Below are 17,805 nucleotides of genomic sequence, written 5' to 3'. Positions count from 1 at the left end.
AAATGAAAGAGCGGGTCGAGAAATGGCGTCCTAGGGCCTCTAAACAGGACAAATGTCTCTAAAGATGATGTCTGTTTTCAATTGAAAAGCAGAGCTGTGAGAACATTGTCTAGGAGGACAATGGGGCCTAGGAGTATGTATAGAACATTGGGGTGTAGGAGTTTCCCCCGGTTCAAAACCATCTTTAGAGGCATCAGCACACCATTTCTCGACCCGCTCTTTCATTTGAGCCCAAAAAAACATTCATATCTTGTCTGACATGTCTGCTACAAACTCGGATCTTCAACTCGGGCCTTCAATTGAAAAGCAAACCCTCTTTTTGTTGCTTGAAAATTTTGAAATTTCATTAATTTTTCAGTGAAACTTGGAATTCCACGATTCTTTTCCTTTCAATATCTTCTCTCCCACTGAAAATCAAACAAATTTGCCCTCAATGAATATTCATAATAATTCTCACATCACTCGAAAGTTTCCACGTGTCGATTACAAAACGGAATGTTACCTGGAAGAAATGTATTTCAGCATTAGAGAGATTGAGAAATCAAATAGAGAAAAGTTATTTCACAGAATGTCAATTTTGAACGGGATGCGAACATCGGAACCAGTTTTTCTAGCCCGCTGGGTGTGGAACGAAGACACACAGTGGGTCTGACAGTGGGGGAAATTACGAGGCCTAAAGAAGCGTTGGAACGCAGCATATCAGTACGCGACTGGTGAACGTTGCGTCAACATTGAATATAACACTGATAAAAAGGACTGTTTGAACCGGCCAAAATGGTCTGTTTGGTCACGATATTACTCATTCTGTATGTTTTCTTCGATGTGAACTACTTCCTGAGGATATTCCTGACACTGGGGTGGGGTAGACTCTTCCAAAAGAAGACGAAGGTCTTTGATCCGACGTGTATTTACGGTATCTAGAATTTTTTACATTCTTCACAGCAAAAATGAATGTCAATTTCACACATCTTTTGCGGATATTTTTCAGACACTAAAAAACGTCTGAATCAAATGAAAATTTACTCTGAATTTCAAACATGAATTAAAACGTTTGGGCACCTGTTCGTCTGAAATTTAGACACATTTTCACTTTATTCAGACATTTTTTACTGTCTAAAACATGTTTACGAAAGGTGAAATTCAGGCATTCGTTTTTGCTGTTTCATTCAGTGATTCTTTCGTTCACTGAGGAACGATTAATTTGGTCATTCCTCCAGGGATCTGCACCACTCAGGACGTCGACCTATTCCTGAAGCACATGAATAATGCCAGATACTTGAGAGAATTAGACTTTGCTCGATTCCATTACTACGATCGATCGGGGATCTATGGAGAAATTAGGAGGCGAGGAGGTGGCGCCGTTCAGGGCGCCTCTTCCACACGATATCGTCGAGCACTTGGAATTTTAACTCCGTACAAAGTCACTACTAAGGTAATTATAATAGTTGGCACCGGCGGGGGCGANTTGGCACCGGCGGGGGCGAGGGGGGGGGGCAATTTTAACTTTTTTTCAAATGTTCATAACATAACTTTTTGTTGACAACCACAATCTCCATTCCCCAAGGATCTTTCCTCGGAGAATGATTATTTTGCTGAGATTGATTATTTTCCTGAAACTGATATCGGTAATTATCCTGGTTTTCCTCCTACCTACTCCAACATCCGGTCCAATATTCTGTGACGTCACAAGATGTGGAACGCTATATAAACTCCCGTCTTTAGTGAAACGAGTAAAGAAAATATTTTTTTTTAGCTCAGAAAATAATTTAATGGAGTTTTTCCTGAAATTCTCCCATTCAATTCATTAGACTAAAATATAACGACAATCATTTCTTCCAGTGCATAATAAATTTACGAAAAATAATAAATAAAGAGAATAAATTGAAAAAAAAATAATTCAGCGTTATGTGTATTAATTTCCTTGACTATTCCTTCAGCTCATCTACTGGGAAGACAAGAATTTCTACCTAGAACACGAGTTCATCAGTCTCACCGACAACTTCATCCGTGCAGTTGTGTTGAGCAAACAGACCGTCACCGGCCTCAAGGACCCAGTTTCCGAGCTCATTGCCAAGGTCGAGCCGGGAGCTCAACGACCCGAATTAAACCCTGATCTCAAGCTCTGGATGGAGTCCATGGAGGAGTCCTCAAAGAAGCTCAAGAAGCAGAATTGAGCCTCAATTCGTGTTCTATTAATTATCCCGGCGTTTTGCAATCATAATCCATCCTTTTCGCATTATTATTTAATTATTTTCCCCCTTCATTTCTGTTAGTGTGGGCTGAAAAGGGCTGTGAAATAAATCGGTGAATGCATTTCTTGATTTTACCTTTATTCCCCCGAGGCAGCAACCGCATGATCATCTGCGAGATGAGAAAAATGACGAAGGGAAATTTTTAAAGTAGTATAACCATAGCTTTAATTTTGAAGATGAAAGTCTGACATAAATTGAATAAAAAAATTCCGGTCTAGTTCGTTCTTGATTAGCAGTCTAGCATTATTGATAATAATTAATTCAGAAGTGGCAAAGTAACATAGAGTTTTATGAGAAAATTAGTGGGGGTTGGGGTAAAATGGACACTTTTGACTTTTTTTAAAATATTAGTGGCGGATTAAAATGTTGATGAAATTTAATAAATTTTTTTCAGTACAAAGAACAATTCTTTCCCCTTGTGATGAGCCTAAACTGAGCTCTATTGTTACATTTGTTTCTGAGTTATGAATAATTTTAAAAATGTCTAAAGTGTCCATTTTACCCTACCCTCCCCTAATTTTTTGTGATGAGCAAAAAATTAAAATGTAGAAAAAATCTTTAAAAATCAGAAAAAAAAAAAATTATGCCTCATCAGAAAAAAATTGTAGAAACAATTTGATGAATTAGTTTTTACACTTGTCAAAGTTAGAATTCATGTAAGAAATCAATGATGAATAATTTTTTGGTAAATAGGTAAAATAGCAACTCCTGGAAGTTCGTAAAACTGTAATTAATGAATTAGTTTATTAATTGAACCTATTTTTTTTATTTATAAATTTATTTTTCCTCGCTGCACTCAATGGCTACTTGGACTTTGGATATACCACTTTAAGGGGAAACGGAACGGCTGTCTGTACGAACTTTTAGAATAATATTTTCTCTTGCAAATATTATTTTCCCCTTATGAAACTAATCCATCACTTCAATAATGCAGTGATCGAGTCGATGAAGTAGTTTCATACCCAAAAATGAATAATTCTAGGAGAAAACAGCTCTAAAAGTTCATTTAGACGCAGAGGTTCCGTTCCCCGCACAGTTGGGCGGGTTTTAGCACGTTTTGGGTGTGTGGGCTATTTTTTCCGCCTATCCCAAACTAACTACTCTCGGGGGTAGCCAATGATATCCCCAGGAGGGAACCAATGACGGCGCTCAACCAATGAGATGAAGAAGGTCTCAGTTTTCTCATTGGTTGCCCCCCAAGTGTAGTTAGTTTAGAGACCACTTGGCGGCTCTCGCATTTATGTTGCCATCTCGACCGCTGTTCAGTTCAATGCGCCAGTCGAGTGTGTCCGTGCACTCTACAGAGTTTTCAGAGCTCCTAACCTCTGAGAAACCAATGCTACGCTGGTTATCCACGATGCATTCCCAAAAACTCTCCTTGCCAGCGATTTATTGTTAAACAGACACTTTTGGAGAGCAAAAATTCCCGCTAAGCTAGTCGTGTATCAAGTGCAATAATAGTTCAATTATAGTTTCGATAGCAACTCAACAATGAAATACATAACCTACATTGTTATCAATTGCTGTGATCCCCATCCATGCTCTCAGCACTGGAGTACATTATAAATCCAGGGTAGTGAGATGGCCTTTCCCTTAAACGATCAAGTCTACACGAAGTCTTTCACCCCGCGAGAGTACCAGGTAAACATTTGGTGAAATTAAATTATTTTGCCAGCTGCAAGGGCTAGTTCTCGTAACTGGATTTTTTTTTAATGCTGTCGATTTGAATTCAATTTAACGTAGGGGAGGGTGGGGTAAAATGGACACTTTTGACTTTTTAAAAAATACTCGTAACTCAGAAACAGATTGATCAATTGAGCTCAGCCTAATCTCATCACAAAGAGGAATCATTGTTTTTCAATTGAAAAATAAAATTATTCCATTTCGTGAACAATTCAACACGTCATGAATATTTAAAAAAAAGTCAAAAGTGTCCATTTTACCCTACCCTCCCCTACAATTGTTTATGAACTTTCTGATCCATTTTGGGGATTCAACACAATTGAGGTTCTCGGGTTAGGCGATTATTTATATTTTAATGAGTAAATACAGGTGAAATGCTCAAACTTCTTGTGAAGATTAAACAACAGATTCTATTGAATTTTCAATAGATTGAAAAGTTAGAACGATAGTTGTCGAAATTTTCATAATTGTCAATTTATAAATTGCAATTTTTATTGCCTGACAATTGCAATTTTATTGAATATTCCAATTTAACTGATTCATTAGTGATAAAATATGTAGGAATTTCTGGAGTAATTTTCTGATTGTGTAAAATTGATTTTTAAAAATTTGATGAAATAAAAATATTTCTTCGGTTCCAGAAGCTAGTTTGGATTTATTTTTTAAATTTCAAGTAATTCATGTTCACTTTCATTTGAATTTTGAACGTTGTGAATGTGAATTCACTTTAACATCCAATTGTCCATAGAATTTCTCATATATCTTGGGAATTGAGTTTTTTTCGTTAGACGATTATTGATAATTCAATGACAGTTTGAATTTTCACTAGATTGAAAATTCAGAACAATAGTTGCTTGGAATTGCACAATCTTCAATAATTTTCACTGTCATATGGACCTGGAAATTGTAATTTCATGGACTACTTTATAAATTAACTTATTTATTGCTAACAAAATGCATGGAAATTCCATATAAATTAATCCTCGTTCAAAAATCCCAATATTTTTATTTGAAGTTTCCGCAGTAATTTTCTAACAGTGGAAATTTTTTTTTCGGTTCCAGGTGGAATTACTCTACACCGCTAAACAGAGAAATATCATAATATGTCTAGGAAAATACACAGAACAAACATTTATCGTAACAAAATTAATTCAGGAGTATGCGACAGGAAATCGAAGTCCAGTCCGCTCCTCCCAGAGAATTGTTTACCTACTAGATAACGAAGAGTCTTGTTCCCTGAAATCTAGTTATATCGAGCAATTGACAGACTTGAAAGTATCACTCATCAATTCCACAATCAGGGAGAATGAATTCACGCACAATTTTGCAACGGCGAACGTCATCGTCACGACGAGCCAGATTTTTCACCAATTGGTCAAGACGAAAGCGATCTCTGGGGAGCAGATTAGTTTATTGATTTTCGATCAGTGCCAGTTGTTGATTAAGAATGAGGAGATTGGGGACTCTCTGGGGATCCTGAGGGGGTCCCTAGGGAGTGAAGGATTGAGGGTGATTGGTTTGGCGATTCCTTTGTTGGATCTCACGGAGGAGCCTGGAAGACTGAGCTTGGAGATTAATCGGTTGGAGAGAACCTTTAAATGTGATGTAGAGACGACTAGTGATATTTTATCAATTTTAAGGTATGTGAGGAAAAAAATTGAGAAAAACTTTACAGAAAATTATTATTGAGTTTCTAATTGAATTAGTTATTTCACAAATTTCTTTAAAATTGAACGTTCAAAGGAAATTAAAAAGAAATTGAATGGATGATAAAGAACCTTGATATTTTCATCTAAATATAGTTCCCAAGATATTTGCAAAGTAATTCCTGTATAATTCTTCATAAAGTTAGTCAAATTATGCGAAAAATTCAACTCTGAAGGCCTTGAATCACTTTAATTATCAGAATAATGGCCTTCTCCTGGACAAGAATGGCTTGATCCAAGTACTTTGACTATTTTTTCTCCAGTGAAATGCTTTTCCACATTTGCAGTCGAACATCGAAGCTTTCACTTCAGCCCCATTTGACGCTAAGTTTCCGGACATTTTTTAAACTTTGCAGGTCTAAATTTGAATCTCGGTATTGAACCATTAGAAAACATTTTTTAAATCTGAAAAAAAAATGAGAAAGTTTACTTTTGGAGAAAGATTAATAAAATACCTTAAAAAGTGCAATTTTCGAAAATTACGAGAATTTTCTACAAATAATTTATAAACAATCAATTTCCCACCAGAAAAATCATTTGTTCGAAATCATAACAAATTTATTCATATTCAAAATTTTACCAGAAATCGATTTCATGCCTAGAAAAATTATGTTTCCAAAAGTTTAAACAATTTCAATTATTCGTTTACAAATAATGAATGTTTAAAACAATAATAATTCCATACAAAATGTAATGATTGAATGTATCAACAAATTTGATGATTGAAAATGGCTGAATCTATAGTGTGGTCTGTACCAAACTATAAAAGATACTTGGATATCCTTAAAATGTATGATATATCCCAAACCTATGGATATCTACTGAGGTTCAATATTCCATCGCCGAAAAATTCTCACTTAAACCCCTTTAAACTTTATTCCAGACGAATGTCCCCAAATTGTCCAATCAAAATGAATGATCCATCCACCTCAATACCTAACCCCCCAATTCCTTTTCAGATACAGCCCGAGACCAAAAGAATACATAATAGAATTCGACACATCGCCCACGGGGGCCCTCCAGTCCGCCCTCCAAACGGTGGCGCTGGACGCGATGACCTTCCTAGACGACCACAGATACGACCCCACCGAGATCTACCAGGACGAGTTCCTCGAGGACATCCAGAAGATCCCAGACCCAACGGAGAAGCCCCAAGAGATGCTCCAGGACTTCCTGACAATCCTAGAGACCCTGGGTCCCTGGTGTGCCGACCGTGCCGCCCTCTCCCTGCTCACCCTCTCCGAGAAACTAAAGATAAAAACCCCCTACGAGCGTCACTACCTCCTCCTCAACCTCGTCGGCTCCGTGATGATAAAGATCCGTGCCCTCTGCGACCTCGAGTTCTCCTCGATACCCGAGAAGACCCGAGTCTACACCTACTCAACATCAAAAGTCCACCGCCTCCTGGGTGCCCTGAAGACGTACGCCCCCCTGTACAAAAAGTCCTCCGACAGTCCCGAGAAAATACCCCGAAGAAACAATCGTCTCCAGGAGACAATCACTTCCAAGCCCAATCACTCCCAGTCGAGCTCCCACCCTGAGGAGCCCAACGTCCCCAACAAACGAGGCAGATACCAGAGGACCTTCCGAGGCATGACAGACCCAGACGTCCTCTGCGGGGTGATCTTCGTGGACAAAAGTTTCACAGCAAAAATACTCTTCTACCTCCTGAACGAAGTCTCAAAACACGACGAAGACCTGAGCTTCCTGTCGCCCCTGTACACAATCGAGAAGAACACCGACGACTCGAGTTACTCACGAGACCCTGAGGCGGAGCACAAGAAGCAGGAGGAGGTGCTAAAGCGCTTCAGAATCCACGAATGCAATCTCCTGGTGGCGACAGCTGTCCTGGAGGAAGGAATAGAGATTCCAAAATGCAACTTTGTGATGAGATACGACTTCCCCAGGACGTACCGATCCTACGTGCAATGCAAGAGCCGAGCCAGGGCGACAGACGCCCTCCACATACTACTGATATCGAACACAAGTGCTGGGGAGTCAATCTGGCAGCTGGCGCAGTACCACTACATCGAGAAAATTCTCCTGGAGAAGTGCACGAACGAGGAGCCCAGGGAGGACGACGAGAGCGAGGCTGACAAGTACTCCTCGATGATCCCATGTTACCAGCCACTGAAGAGTGAAAATGGCCCTCTGGTTACGTTTAACTCTGCGATATCCCTGGTGAACAGATACTGCGCTAAACTCCCCAGTGACACGTTCACGAGGCTGACACCAGAGTGGTCGATAATTGAATTGAAATTGAAGGAGGGGACGATGTACTCGTGCTCCCTGAGGCTTCCCATAAACTCCCCCTTGAAATACGTGATAACCTCCCACCCAATGCCCAATAAAGCGATGGCCAGGAGACTGGCAGCCCTGCAGATGTGCATTAATCTCCACAAAGAGAACGAGATAGACGACAATTTACTGCCAATTGGAAAGGAGAACTTCAAAGCGAGACCTGAGGACGTGGAGGTGCCAGCACTGCCCGACGAAATCAGGTCTGAGTACTCGGAGGCTCGACCTGGCACCACAAAACGTCGTCAGTACTACTACAAGAAGACTGCTGAGGCTCTCACCGACTGCAGACCGACTGTTGGAGTCCCCTCGTACCTCTACCACATCAAGATGATCCTCAGTTGTCCTCTGCCTGAGGAGCAGAACACCAGGGGCAGGCGGATATACCCCCCAGAGGAGTCAGACATTGGCTTCGGGATTCTCACGCTGAAGAAGATCCCCAAGCTCAGTCCTTTCCCCATTTACACTCGTTCTGGCGAGGTCCAGGTGGAGCTGAAGCTCAGCAAAAACACTGTTGTCTTGGACTCCATTCAGATTGAACGGGTCTCGACGTTCCTCAACTACTCATTCACGAATGTCCTCAAGCTGCAGAAGTACCTCATGATCTTCGATCCGAACGCCTCCGAGAACTCCTACCTCATAGTTCCTGTTGTCAAGGGTAAGTCGAAGGGGGTGGAGGACATAAACGTCGACTGGAACTTCCTCCAGCTGATCTACGAGAACAGGAACACGATTCCGAGTGAAGTTGGGGAGAAGGAGAGGGAGAATTTTCAGTTCGACGCCTCCAGGTACAACGACGCTGTGATAATGCCCTGGTACAGGAACCAGGACCAGCCCCAGTACTTCTACGTTGCTGAGATATGCAGGAATTTGAGCCCCAAATCGTCGTTCCCTGGGGATGGCTACAGCACCTTTGAGGAGTACTACTCAAAAAAATATGGCATCAAGATTCAGAACAGGGATCAGCCGCTTCTCGACGTGGACCACACGTCAGCCAGACTGAATTTCCTGACCCCCAGGTATGTGAACAGAAAGGGAGTGGCTCTGCCCACCAGCAGTGAAGAGACCAAAAGAGCTAAACGAGAGAATCTCGAGCAGAAGCAGATCCTGGTGGCTGAACTCTGCGCCATCCACCCATTCCCAGCTTCTTTGTGGAGGCAGGCTGTCTGCCTGCCTTGCATACTATACAGAATAAACGCTCTGCTGCTGGCGAATCAGATAAGGTGCCAAGTGGCCCAGATGATGAACCTGGGACTGCAGCATCTCTCCGAGGATTTCGAGTGGCCACCCCTGAATTTCGGTTGGAGCCTTGCCGAGGTCTTGAAGAAGTCCAAGGAGGTGAAGAAGGTCGAACCTGAGGAGCCTAGAGAGCCCCGTAAATCCCCAACACCTGAGATCATCGAGAGGAGACCCATGAGGATGATCATCGAGGATGTGACAGATCTCCTTGAGGACGAGGACGGAGATGCTGATAAACTGGAGATTGGAACGTGGTCCAATGACATGGCTGTGGAGTCCATGTGCATGGATTACGAGGCAATGTCCAACAATGTCACTGTTCTCCCACCCCAGTTTGGGTGGAACAGTGATGGGAATGGGGTCAGGTGCGGCTCCCCCACGTTCGATCAGTCAGACACTTATGGGTATTACTCTGATGACTCGTACAGTGACGATGGGTTCGTCGAGTCTTCCGAGGATAGCGAGGACGAGAAGAATCGAGGGATCAGGATATCGTACACTGGGGAAAATACTGCGGAAGCTGTTGAGGACGAATCCAAGCTCAAGAAGATTAATATCAATAAGAAGATCTTGACTTTGTTCAATGACTCTGAGAGAAAACTCTATAACTCGAGGTTTTTGTTTAAATCCGGGGAAAATGACAGCTGTGATGAGTCTCTGTTTGCTGAGCACAAGAGGCTGCACTTCGATTACGCTAGGAAACGTGAGGCTGAGATTATTGTCGATGGTTCGTTCATCAAAAGTGATAGAGAAATAGTATTTAATCATGGCCAGAAGGGCCTGAAGGCGTCGGGTGCTGATGATTTAGGGTTTAATTCGACGTTGGAGCACTGTGAGCATGTGAGGAGAGTGGCTGAGGAGATTACGAGGGAGATTGAGAGGGAGAAATTGGCCGGTGATTCGTTTTATTTTAAAAGTCAGGGTAATAGTAACAACATTCCAACACCTGGGTTGTATGACGCGGTGGAGGTGAACTTTAGCTTTGATTATCAGCCGGAACTCAGGGGACATCCGGGGCCAAGTCCTAGTCTTATTCTTCAGGCTCTTACCATGTCCAATGCCAATGATGGGATCAATCTGGAGAGGCTGGAGACCATTGGGGATTCTTTTCTTAAATATGCCATTACTACGTATTTGTACTGTACGTATCCGGTGATTCATGAGGGGAAGCTCAGCCATTTGAGATCGAAGCAGGTGAGAATTTTTTTTTTTTCATTTTGTGGGCCATTATACATGTTATCGTCACGTTTTGTTCTCTTGTTTTGGATTATTTTTGGCTAAACGGTGAATTTTCACATTCTTTGCCATTTTATTGCTTTATTCTGTTAGATGAAACCATACGGAACTTGAAATAAATTGTAAATAATCGTTATTGAATGGGATCGATTTCCTTTTTGGAAGACAATTCTTCAATTCTCTAATTCCAAAGAAGTCTAATTCATTAATCAAAACAAAATGTCAAAAGTCCATTTTTATAAAACACTTTTGACTTTTTTAAAATGTCAGTAATCCACTTAATTACTGATATAATAGCATTTTATTAAATAAACAAGAGATTTTTTCATTTTGTAAGAGTCTATATTGAATTCATCGAATTATTACAGAATGATTTTTTTTTTCAAAATTTTTGAATCGACTTCTAAGATGACCAAACGCATTTTTCACTTCGCTACTGAATTCCTTTTATATAATTAAATATTCTTCAATATCACACTCTATCCGCCGAATAACTCTGGAATCCTCCAAACCAATTCTCCTCACCTTTCAGGTCAGCAATTTAAACCTGTACCGCCTGGGGCGTCGAAAAATGCTAGGCGAGAGTATGATAGCCACAAAATTCGAGCCGCACGACAACTGGCTGCCGCCGTGCTACTACGTTCCCCGTGAGCTCGAGCAGGTGTTCATAGAGTCCGGAGTGCCCTCGAGCCTCTGGAACCAGGCTCAAGACCTCCACTCCCTGCAGCCAACCCTCGACATAAGTGAGATCACACAACTAATTCGCGACACTGAGTACAAACTGAGAATACTGAGAATGGAGCTGGATAAGAACGAGAATCGTCTCACAGAGGACCCGCAGATCCCCGACACCCAGCACTGCTCGATCCCCTACAACTTGATCACCCAGCACAGTATCCCAGACAAGAGCATAGCTGACTGTGTGGAGGCCCTGATAGGGGCTTACTTGATAGCCTGTGGGCCCAGAGGAGCCCTGCTCTTCATGGCCTGGCTGGGAATCCACGTTCTACCAACACTAGAGGTCACTCTAGTCCAGGAGAATGAGCCATTGGATCACCACCCAGGTAGCACGCCCTACGTCAGGAGCATGGACCCCTCTGGGAGGACAACGTGGTCCCAAACTCGATATGGAAAGCTCGAGGAGCCCAGGAACCCCCTCCTCAGGCACGTGCCAGACCCAGAGAACGAGCTGTCCCTGATGCTGGATGGCTACGACAAACTCGAAGAGAGCATTCACTACAAGTTCAAGGACGCCAGCTACCTCCTCCAGGCCTTCACCCACGCATCATATCAACCCAACAGGCTGACTGACTGTTATCAACGTCTGGAGTTCCTCGGGGACGCAGTACTGGACTACCTGATCACCAGGCATCTCTACGAGGACACGAGGCAGCACTCCCCAGGGGCCCTGACCGATTTGAGGTCTGCCCTGGTGAACAACACGATCTTTGCTTCACTCGCTGTGAGGTGCGGCTTCCACAGGTACTTCAGGCATCTCTCCCCGGGTCTCAACGTCGTTATAGACAGATTCGTGAGGATTCAGGAGGAGAATGGCCATTCCATCAGTGAGGAGTATTATTTAATTGGGGACGAGGAGGCTGAAGAGGCTGAGGATGTCGAGGTGCCCAAGGCTCTTGGGGATGTCTTCGAGTCTCTGGCTGGTGCTATTTATCTCGACAGTGGAATGTCCCTGGATGCTGTCTGGAGTGTCTACTACAGAATTATGAAGACTGAGATTGAACAGTTCAGTACTAATGTGCCCAAATCACCGATTCGTGAGCTTCTCGAGCTTGAGCCGGAGACTGCTAAATTCGGAAAGCCTGAGAAGCTCGCTGATGGACGCAGAGTGAGGGTCACTGTCGATGTCTTTGGGAAAGGATCCTTCAAGGGCATCGGGAGAAACTACAGGATAGCCAAGTGTACTGCTGCTAAGTGTGCTCTTAAGAAACTCAAGAAAATGCAATCATCTTCCCAAAGACAAAAAATTTGATACATCTAGGTTATTTTTTAATGGAACATTTGAATGAATCGTGAATTTTGTAACTTGAGATTACTTTTCTATTTCTTTGCTCCTGCCTGGTCTTTTCATTAGTTGGAAAGTATTACATATTTTCTCGGTTTATTCGGGAATCAATACGTATTGGAGTGTATAAAAAAATTACAATGAGTGAGAAATTGTTTACAATACAGGTTTTGTTTATATCGCTTCTTTTGTTTTTCTTTCGTCAGCAGTCTGGTAGTGGTAATTTTTGCAAAATTTATAATTTATTAATCTACGTTGTCTTGGAATATTAGTCTCACGTAGCCGGGGGTCCCTTCGAGGGGCACTGCGCAGAAGGGGCAGATTGCTATGTAGCCGTTTGTACCATGAGGAATTGCAACTTTTTCCCAGTATCTGGAAGACGAAAGATCAAAATAATTAGTGAATTATATTGTGTGGCGAAGTGATGGAAAATGAAACCACATTCCCATACTGATTTTTTTGTAAATATCTTTGAAACTAGTGCATTAAAAAGTCCTGTGACATTTTATCAAATATTCCTTTTTTGAGGATATTTCGACGTTTCCTAATAACGCAGGAGTATTTCCATTTTATTAGGAAACGCATCAGTTTATAAGTCTCATCGCGTTCGCATATCATTTTATTTCTTTTCCAATGTGAACCACTTCACGTTATTTGTACTTCTTGATGCATTCATACCATTCATTCAGTTGTCAAGAGAATGAAAACGTGCGATTTCAGACAGTTTTTCATATAAATTTTGAGATACCCTTGTCTTCAAAATAAAATAAAAATTCTCTCGTTTTACTAGGGAAAATTTGAAATTAAGTTGATTCCAGTGTAATTAAGAATGAAATGAAAATACAAACTTGACAGTTTTTTCTGTTGCCATATGGCCACAAGGGTTGAAGGCATACGTTGGAGGGCCTCGATCCACGTAAAATGCAGGCTCAATCCCCATACAGAGTTTGACAATTGGTCCAGCTACCAAACACATTGGACATCGTCTCGTTGCCTTGTCCTTCTCCTGTCCCCAATCATGATAACCTTGAACATGTCCACACTTGAGATAAACGTATGGCTGTTGTTGGGCCGAGTCTGACACTGGTTTTCTCGGTATAACTAGGGTATTCAGGCCCACTGGACACTGGGGGCGTCCTGCATTTATTGCATCTACCAATTCCTCTAAATCGTGTTTCGTCTGAAGAGCAAAAAAAAATCAGAATTAAATTTAAAAAAAAATATTGGGGTGAGAAAGACAGTCCCGAGGGGTTGTGGACTCACTGGAGACTTGGCTAGACCCTCAGCAGATCGCCAGAGGAGAGTGGCTCCACACAAATCGATCAATGTGCCATCCTGCAACACATTGTCCTCTTCCTCGACAACGTTACCCTTCTGCTGTGCACTTCGACTCTCCCTGAGGGAAAACACCCCTCCGCCGACACTTATCTCACGCCAAGAGCCACACTGGGCCTCACCCCCACAAAATTGACCTCGTGGGTGCATTATCAGAATGCCATTTGTTGTTAGACCGTCAATTTCCCTATTCTCTTGCCATTTTGTTGCTTTCTCCTATCACACAAAAACATGGAGAACTTAAAACAATTTATAAAGCAGCGTTTATCGAATGAGAATTCGATTTTTGGAAGACATTGATTGGGTTTGAAGTAGTTAATCTCATCACAGAGAAATCACAGTTGACATATCTCTCTGAATTATGCAATTATCTTGAGAATGAGTCATTGTGTGACAAAATTCCATGAGTTCTCTTTTATCGAGTACTGTCGAGGTTTATTCATACTGATAAATCACTGAATTGTTGATGCAATGGCATATTTAAAAAAATTAAAAGTACATTTCCTCACTATGAGACTAGACTGAGCCCCATTGATCAACTCATTGATAAATATTCAAAAGATTGTCAATTTTATTTCCTTTTCACATAATAATATTCAATAATCCTTGCAATTAGTTTCAATGGCTGACCCTTAACGATATTTCAAGCCAATTTCACATTCGATTCCATTTTCGAAAGACAATAATTGTTTTAAAGTCGTTAAACTCATCAAGTTGACATACCTCTAAAAATTATGCAACTTGTTTTATGAAAATAAACTTCAAACTCTTTGAATGTTGATAACTGATTGTAAAAATTGTTAATTTCATTCCTTTATCACATAATATTACTCAGTAATAAATGTCAGTGACTCACCCCTAAAAAAATATTTCTGGAGCTATCAAAACCAGCAGCATAAATTCTCGTAATCTTCGGATTATGTCTATCAGTCAATATACGACAAGCAAATCTACTTATTGTACTTTGAGCCATGCGACTCTCATTACCAGGGCCATTCTCACTCGCTGGATAAGTGTCCATGACGACAAAATCAATTGGCGGCTCCGATGACCGGCCAATCTGTCAGCAAACAATCGATAAAGAATGTTCAACACCGAGGGTCATAAACAAAATTGTAAAAACGTTAAACACGATAAGGAATAATCGTTAAAATCGTTGAAGGTGATTGACTCACTTGAAACATATCAGTACTGTCATCCTCAGTGTACTCAACAATGACAGCCTGTGTTCTCGATAATGTATACGATATTGAGTGCTGCTTTGCATTCAAAACAGCCTGGGAGTTGTGAGGAGTTTTAACGACATAATGTTTACTCCTCTTTACCCCGTTTGGAGTTGGTCTTTTGTATAATACGAATTTACTTCTACGACGACCACGATCACCAGGTGGAAGAAATCCATTGTATCTGGAATCAAATCAAATGAACAATAAATAATGAAATTTATTAGTTATGAATGAATTTGTTATTAATTCTGCAGTGGCGAAACCTAATATTCCAAAATTTACTTTTTTATTACGTTTCAATTTATTTTGAGATGAGTGTCTCATTTTTAAAACTCCCTTTTACCGTATCTAAAAACTCAAATGCTATTTTTCTATTTTGTGCATTTATATAGAAAACAGATAATTCCAAATGAAAATATCATAAAACCCTTTTTGTAACTTGGAAAATTCCCAACAAAAAGATCGTTTGACATTTTCTATTCTACGAAATTAAAAAAAAAAACGTAAATGACGTTTTCCCACTTCAACATTCCTATTCCGTTGATTTACAAAAAAGAACGAGTGATTCTATGAGAAAATATCACAAAACTGTTGTTGTATCTGAAGAATTTTCCAGCAGAAATATCTCTCGACTTTTCCTATTCACCAAAAATCAACGTAAATATTACATTTTTCATGAAACTGAAACCAGCAAAAAATTCGTCAGCGGTAAATTCGACGTGGGTAAACCCAGAGGTGTTCAAACATTTTTCAGTCATGACCAAACTCATCTGAATTTGAAAAAAAATGCTCACATTATTGTTTGACACTTGAAGCCCCCAAAATCTCGTAAATTATATTTTCGACAAATCTCACAAGTAATAAAAAAAATCTCTCCTCACCCTAGAATAACGAGCTCCCCATACTTAGTAAGACTCTTCGACTTCTCATGATTATGATGGCTATTGCTCCCATGAGATGTATTGACATAAGGACGACTGTGATTATGTTTCGCAGTAGGACTGTGGGGCTGATCAACGGTATCCGATGATTGTTCCACAAGGATTGGACTTTCAGTGCCATCACCGTCAGATCTACAAACCCCAAAACCCAAATAAACACCTCGCCACCTCCCACAGAAATCCCCCATCCAAATACTCACCGAATAACCATCCTGCGATTATCCCAAATCCTCACGTCAAAAACCAATAAAGACCCGTCTAAATTGCTCACCCCCAACTCATAGAACTAAACCCCAATAAATAAATTAATAAAACCCTCACGAGGTGCTTCAAGTCCACCAGAACTCCAAAATCTTGTAATCAGCCTTACGTTTCGATAATTAATAACTCCCCCTCGATTCGTACGAATTCACTTCCTCACCGCAGTAAACACTGATAAAACAGGCATTCCATCTTCACGCACATCACAAAAATGAGTTAACGATTGCATGTTATCGAGTGAATATTATCCGCAACACATACGTATACATTCTTCTCTTATTGAATTACTCCCTGACAACAACACGACACGTACTTATCACGAGCGAAGAAGACTTGCGGAAATTAAATACAGTATTCAGTCCTTACGATGCAGAAAAAAAAGGCTAGAGAATAATTCACTCCTAATGATATTGTTTAATTCGTTTTTAATTGTAACTCGACTTGTTATTGTCCCCGAGATTAATTACTGGATGATTTTAATAGTTTGACAACAATGCACACACACAAGCCAGACCAGTCTCAAACCAAACAAATCATTTAGACATAGTCTGTGTATCTGACACATTTTTATTCATCCAGTGTCCTTTGGCCTTCAATGAGCCCCTGTTTACGGACGGGTACAGCCGCACTCGCGTTGATGACTTTTTTATGAATTGTGTCGACCCCAGGGGTTGGACGACGACACTCAATAGTCGACGATGTAATTCAGGGAATGCTTGGAACCGACACACACCATTACACAATGCATCACCTTTTTTCTCGATTTTTCGGGGCCAGGGTGAATGGCGTTAATTGTCATATGACCGTTAGTTTACCTCTGATTGTTCAGCACTTGGGTTTAGCTTTGTTTAGGTGGGCTTTGATGAGTTTTCGGGGATTATTGGGGGCTTGGGGGACTCTGGGAGTATTGTTTAGGGGTATTTATATTGTCGTTTTGTGACAGCGGAAAAAAAAGGAATATCGATAGTCAATACTGCCATGTTTTCCTCCCTCTCGCTTCCTCATTCTCGTTTGTGTCGGCGTTCAGGGGGCATTGGGGAGTGAAGTCAGCTGCGCGCGGCTAGAGCGCGCCGGCGGAGTTTATTTGAGATGGAACTCGGAGAAATTTGGACAACGGATTTCGAGATTTTATGTGCTTCGAGGATTTTTATATGGTTTTCTTTGGGAATTGCAAGAGGTTTTACGGAATATTTAGAAGGCTTCAAGGGTTCAAAGGCATTTTAGGGTGATTTATAGAATTTCAAAGGATTTCAAAAACACTTAAAGTTCAGGAAATTTCTCTCTGATTTTTTTAAAGTACAAATTAATTCAGCTCTACCGAAAATTCGGAAGAGTTCACAGATTTTGTGAATTTTTCCTCAAAGTTTCTAGAATTTCATGAAATTTTATGGTACTTAAGATATTTCATAGGATTAGAATACAATCAAACATCTTCATAATCCAAAGTTTGATAATGTTTTGAAATGTTTTAATATTTTAGTATTGAAAAGAGTGAAATGTTTAAATGTTTTTTAGAATTGCAAGAGATTTTATAAAATATTTTCAAATCTCCAAAATTTTAAGGCATTTTAGAAAATTGTCTAAAATTTCAGACCCTCAAAGTTC

The 17,805-nt window shown here is 40.7% G+C and overlaps 3 protein-coding genes across 3 annotated transcripts; 2 read left to right on the top strand and 1 right to left on the bottom strand.

Moving 5' to 3' along the window:
• Positions 1-487: 487 nt before the first annotated feature.
• LOC107046995 (protein THEM6) lies at positions 488-2,313 on the top strand. Its single transcript, XM_015269722.1, has 3 exons — positions 488-913; positions 1,218-1,432; positions 1,938-2,313. Exons 1-3 carry the CDS (start codon positions 775-777, stop codon positions 2,172-2,174), a joined length of 591 nt encoding a protein of 196 aa, XP_015125208.1. The 5' UTR covers positions 488-774; the 3' UTR covers positions 2,175-2,313.
• A 1,225-nt stretch (positions 2,314-3,538) lies between these two features.
• On the top strand, positions 3,539-12,619 carry LOC107047516 (endoribonuclease Dcr-1). The gene is made up of 4 exons (XM_015270292.2): positions 3,539-3,893; positions 4,998-5,575; positions 6,601-10,372; positions 10,947-12,619. Exons 1-4 carry the CDS (start codon positions 3,834-3,836, stop codon positions 12,402-12,404), a joined length of 5,868 nt encoding a protein of 1,955 aa, XP_015125778.1. The 5' UTR covers positions 3,539-3,833; the 3' UTR covers positions 12,405-12,619.
• On the bottom strand, positions 12,400-17,267 carry LOC107047522 (protein pellino). Its single transcript, XM_015270299.2, has 8 exons — positions 16,310-17,267; positions 16,140-16,225; positions 15,880-16,071; positions 14,948-15,179; positions 14,629-14,832; positions 13,701-13,988; positions 13,286-13,617; positions 12,400-12,809 (listed from the first exon to the last, which is right to left on the bottom strand). The coding sequence occupies exons 2-8, from the start codon at positions 16,148-16,150 to the stop codon at positions 12,683-12,685; spliced, it is 1,386 nt and encodes a 461-aa protein (XP_015125785.1). The 5' UTR covers positions 16,151-16,225; positions 16,310-17,267; the 3' UTR covers positions 12,400-12,682.
• Positions 17,268-17,805: the final 538 nt, after the last annotated feature.

Source organism: Diachasma alloeum, unplaced genomic scaffold, assembly GCF_001412515.2.
Source record: "Diachasma alloeum isolate Michigan unplaced genomic scaffold, Dall2.0 Dall_scaffold_00183, whole genome shotgun sequence".
Classification (NCBI taxonomy): Eukaryota; Metazoa; Arthropoda; class Insecta; order Hymenoptera; family Braconidae; genus Diachasma; species Diachasma alloeum.
Note: the sequence above shows the minus strand (reverse complement) of the source record. Positions and strands in the feature narration are given on the sequence as shown.

Bases quoted from the DNA above. Each gene is read 5' to 3' on its own strand.
- LOC107047516 (XM_015270292.2), top strand. From the start codon at position 3,834: ATGGCCTTTCCCTTAAACGATCAAGTCTACACGAAGTCTTTCACCCCG. The intron at 5,576-6,600 runs GTATGTGAGGAA...ATTCCTTTTCAG, and splicing joins GATATTTTATCAATTTTAAG to ATACAGCCCGAGACCAAAAG. The intron at 10,373-10,946 runs GTGAGAATTTTT...CTCACCTTTCAG, and splicing joins GCCATTTGAGATCGAAGCAG to GTCAGCAATTTAAACCTGTA.
- LOC107046995 (XM_015269722.1), top strand. From the start codon at position 775: ATGGTCTGTTTGGTCACGATATTACTCATTCTGTATGTTTTCTTCGAT. The intron at 914-1,217 runs GTATCTAGAATT...TCATTCCTCCAG, and splicing joins TGATCCGACGTGTATTTACG to GGATCTGCACCACTCAGGAC. The intron at 1,433-1,937 runs GTAATTATAATA...CTATTCCTTCAG, and splicing joins CGTACAAAGTCACTACTAAG to CTCATCTACTGGGAAGACAA.
- LOC107047522 (XM_015270299.2), bottom strand. The intron at 14,833-14,947 runs GTGAGTCAATCA...GTTTGCTGACAG, and splicing joins ACAGTACTGATATGTTTCAA to ATTGGCCGGTCATCGGAGCC. The intron at 13,989-14,628 runs GTGAGTCACTGA...TTTGTGTGATAG, and splicing joins CCAGAAATATTTTTTTAGGG to GAGAAAGCAACAAAATGGCA.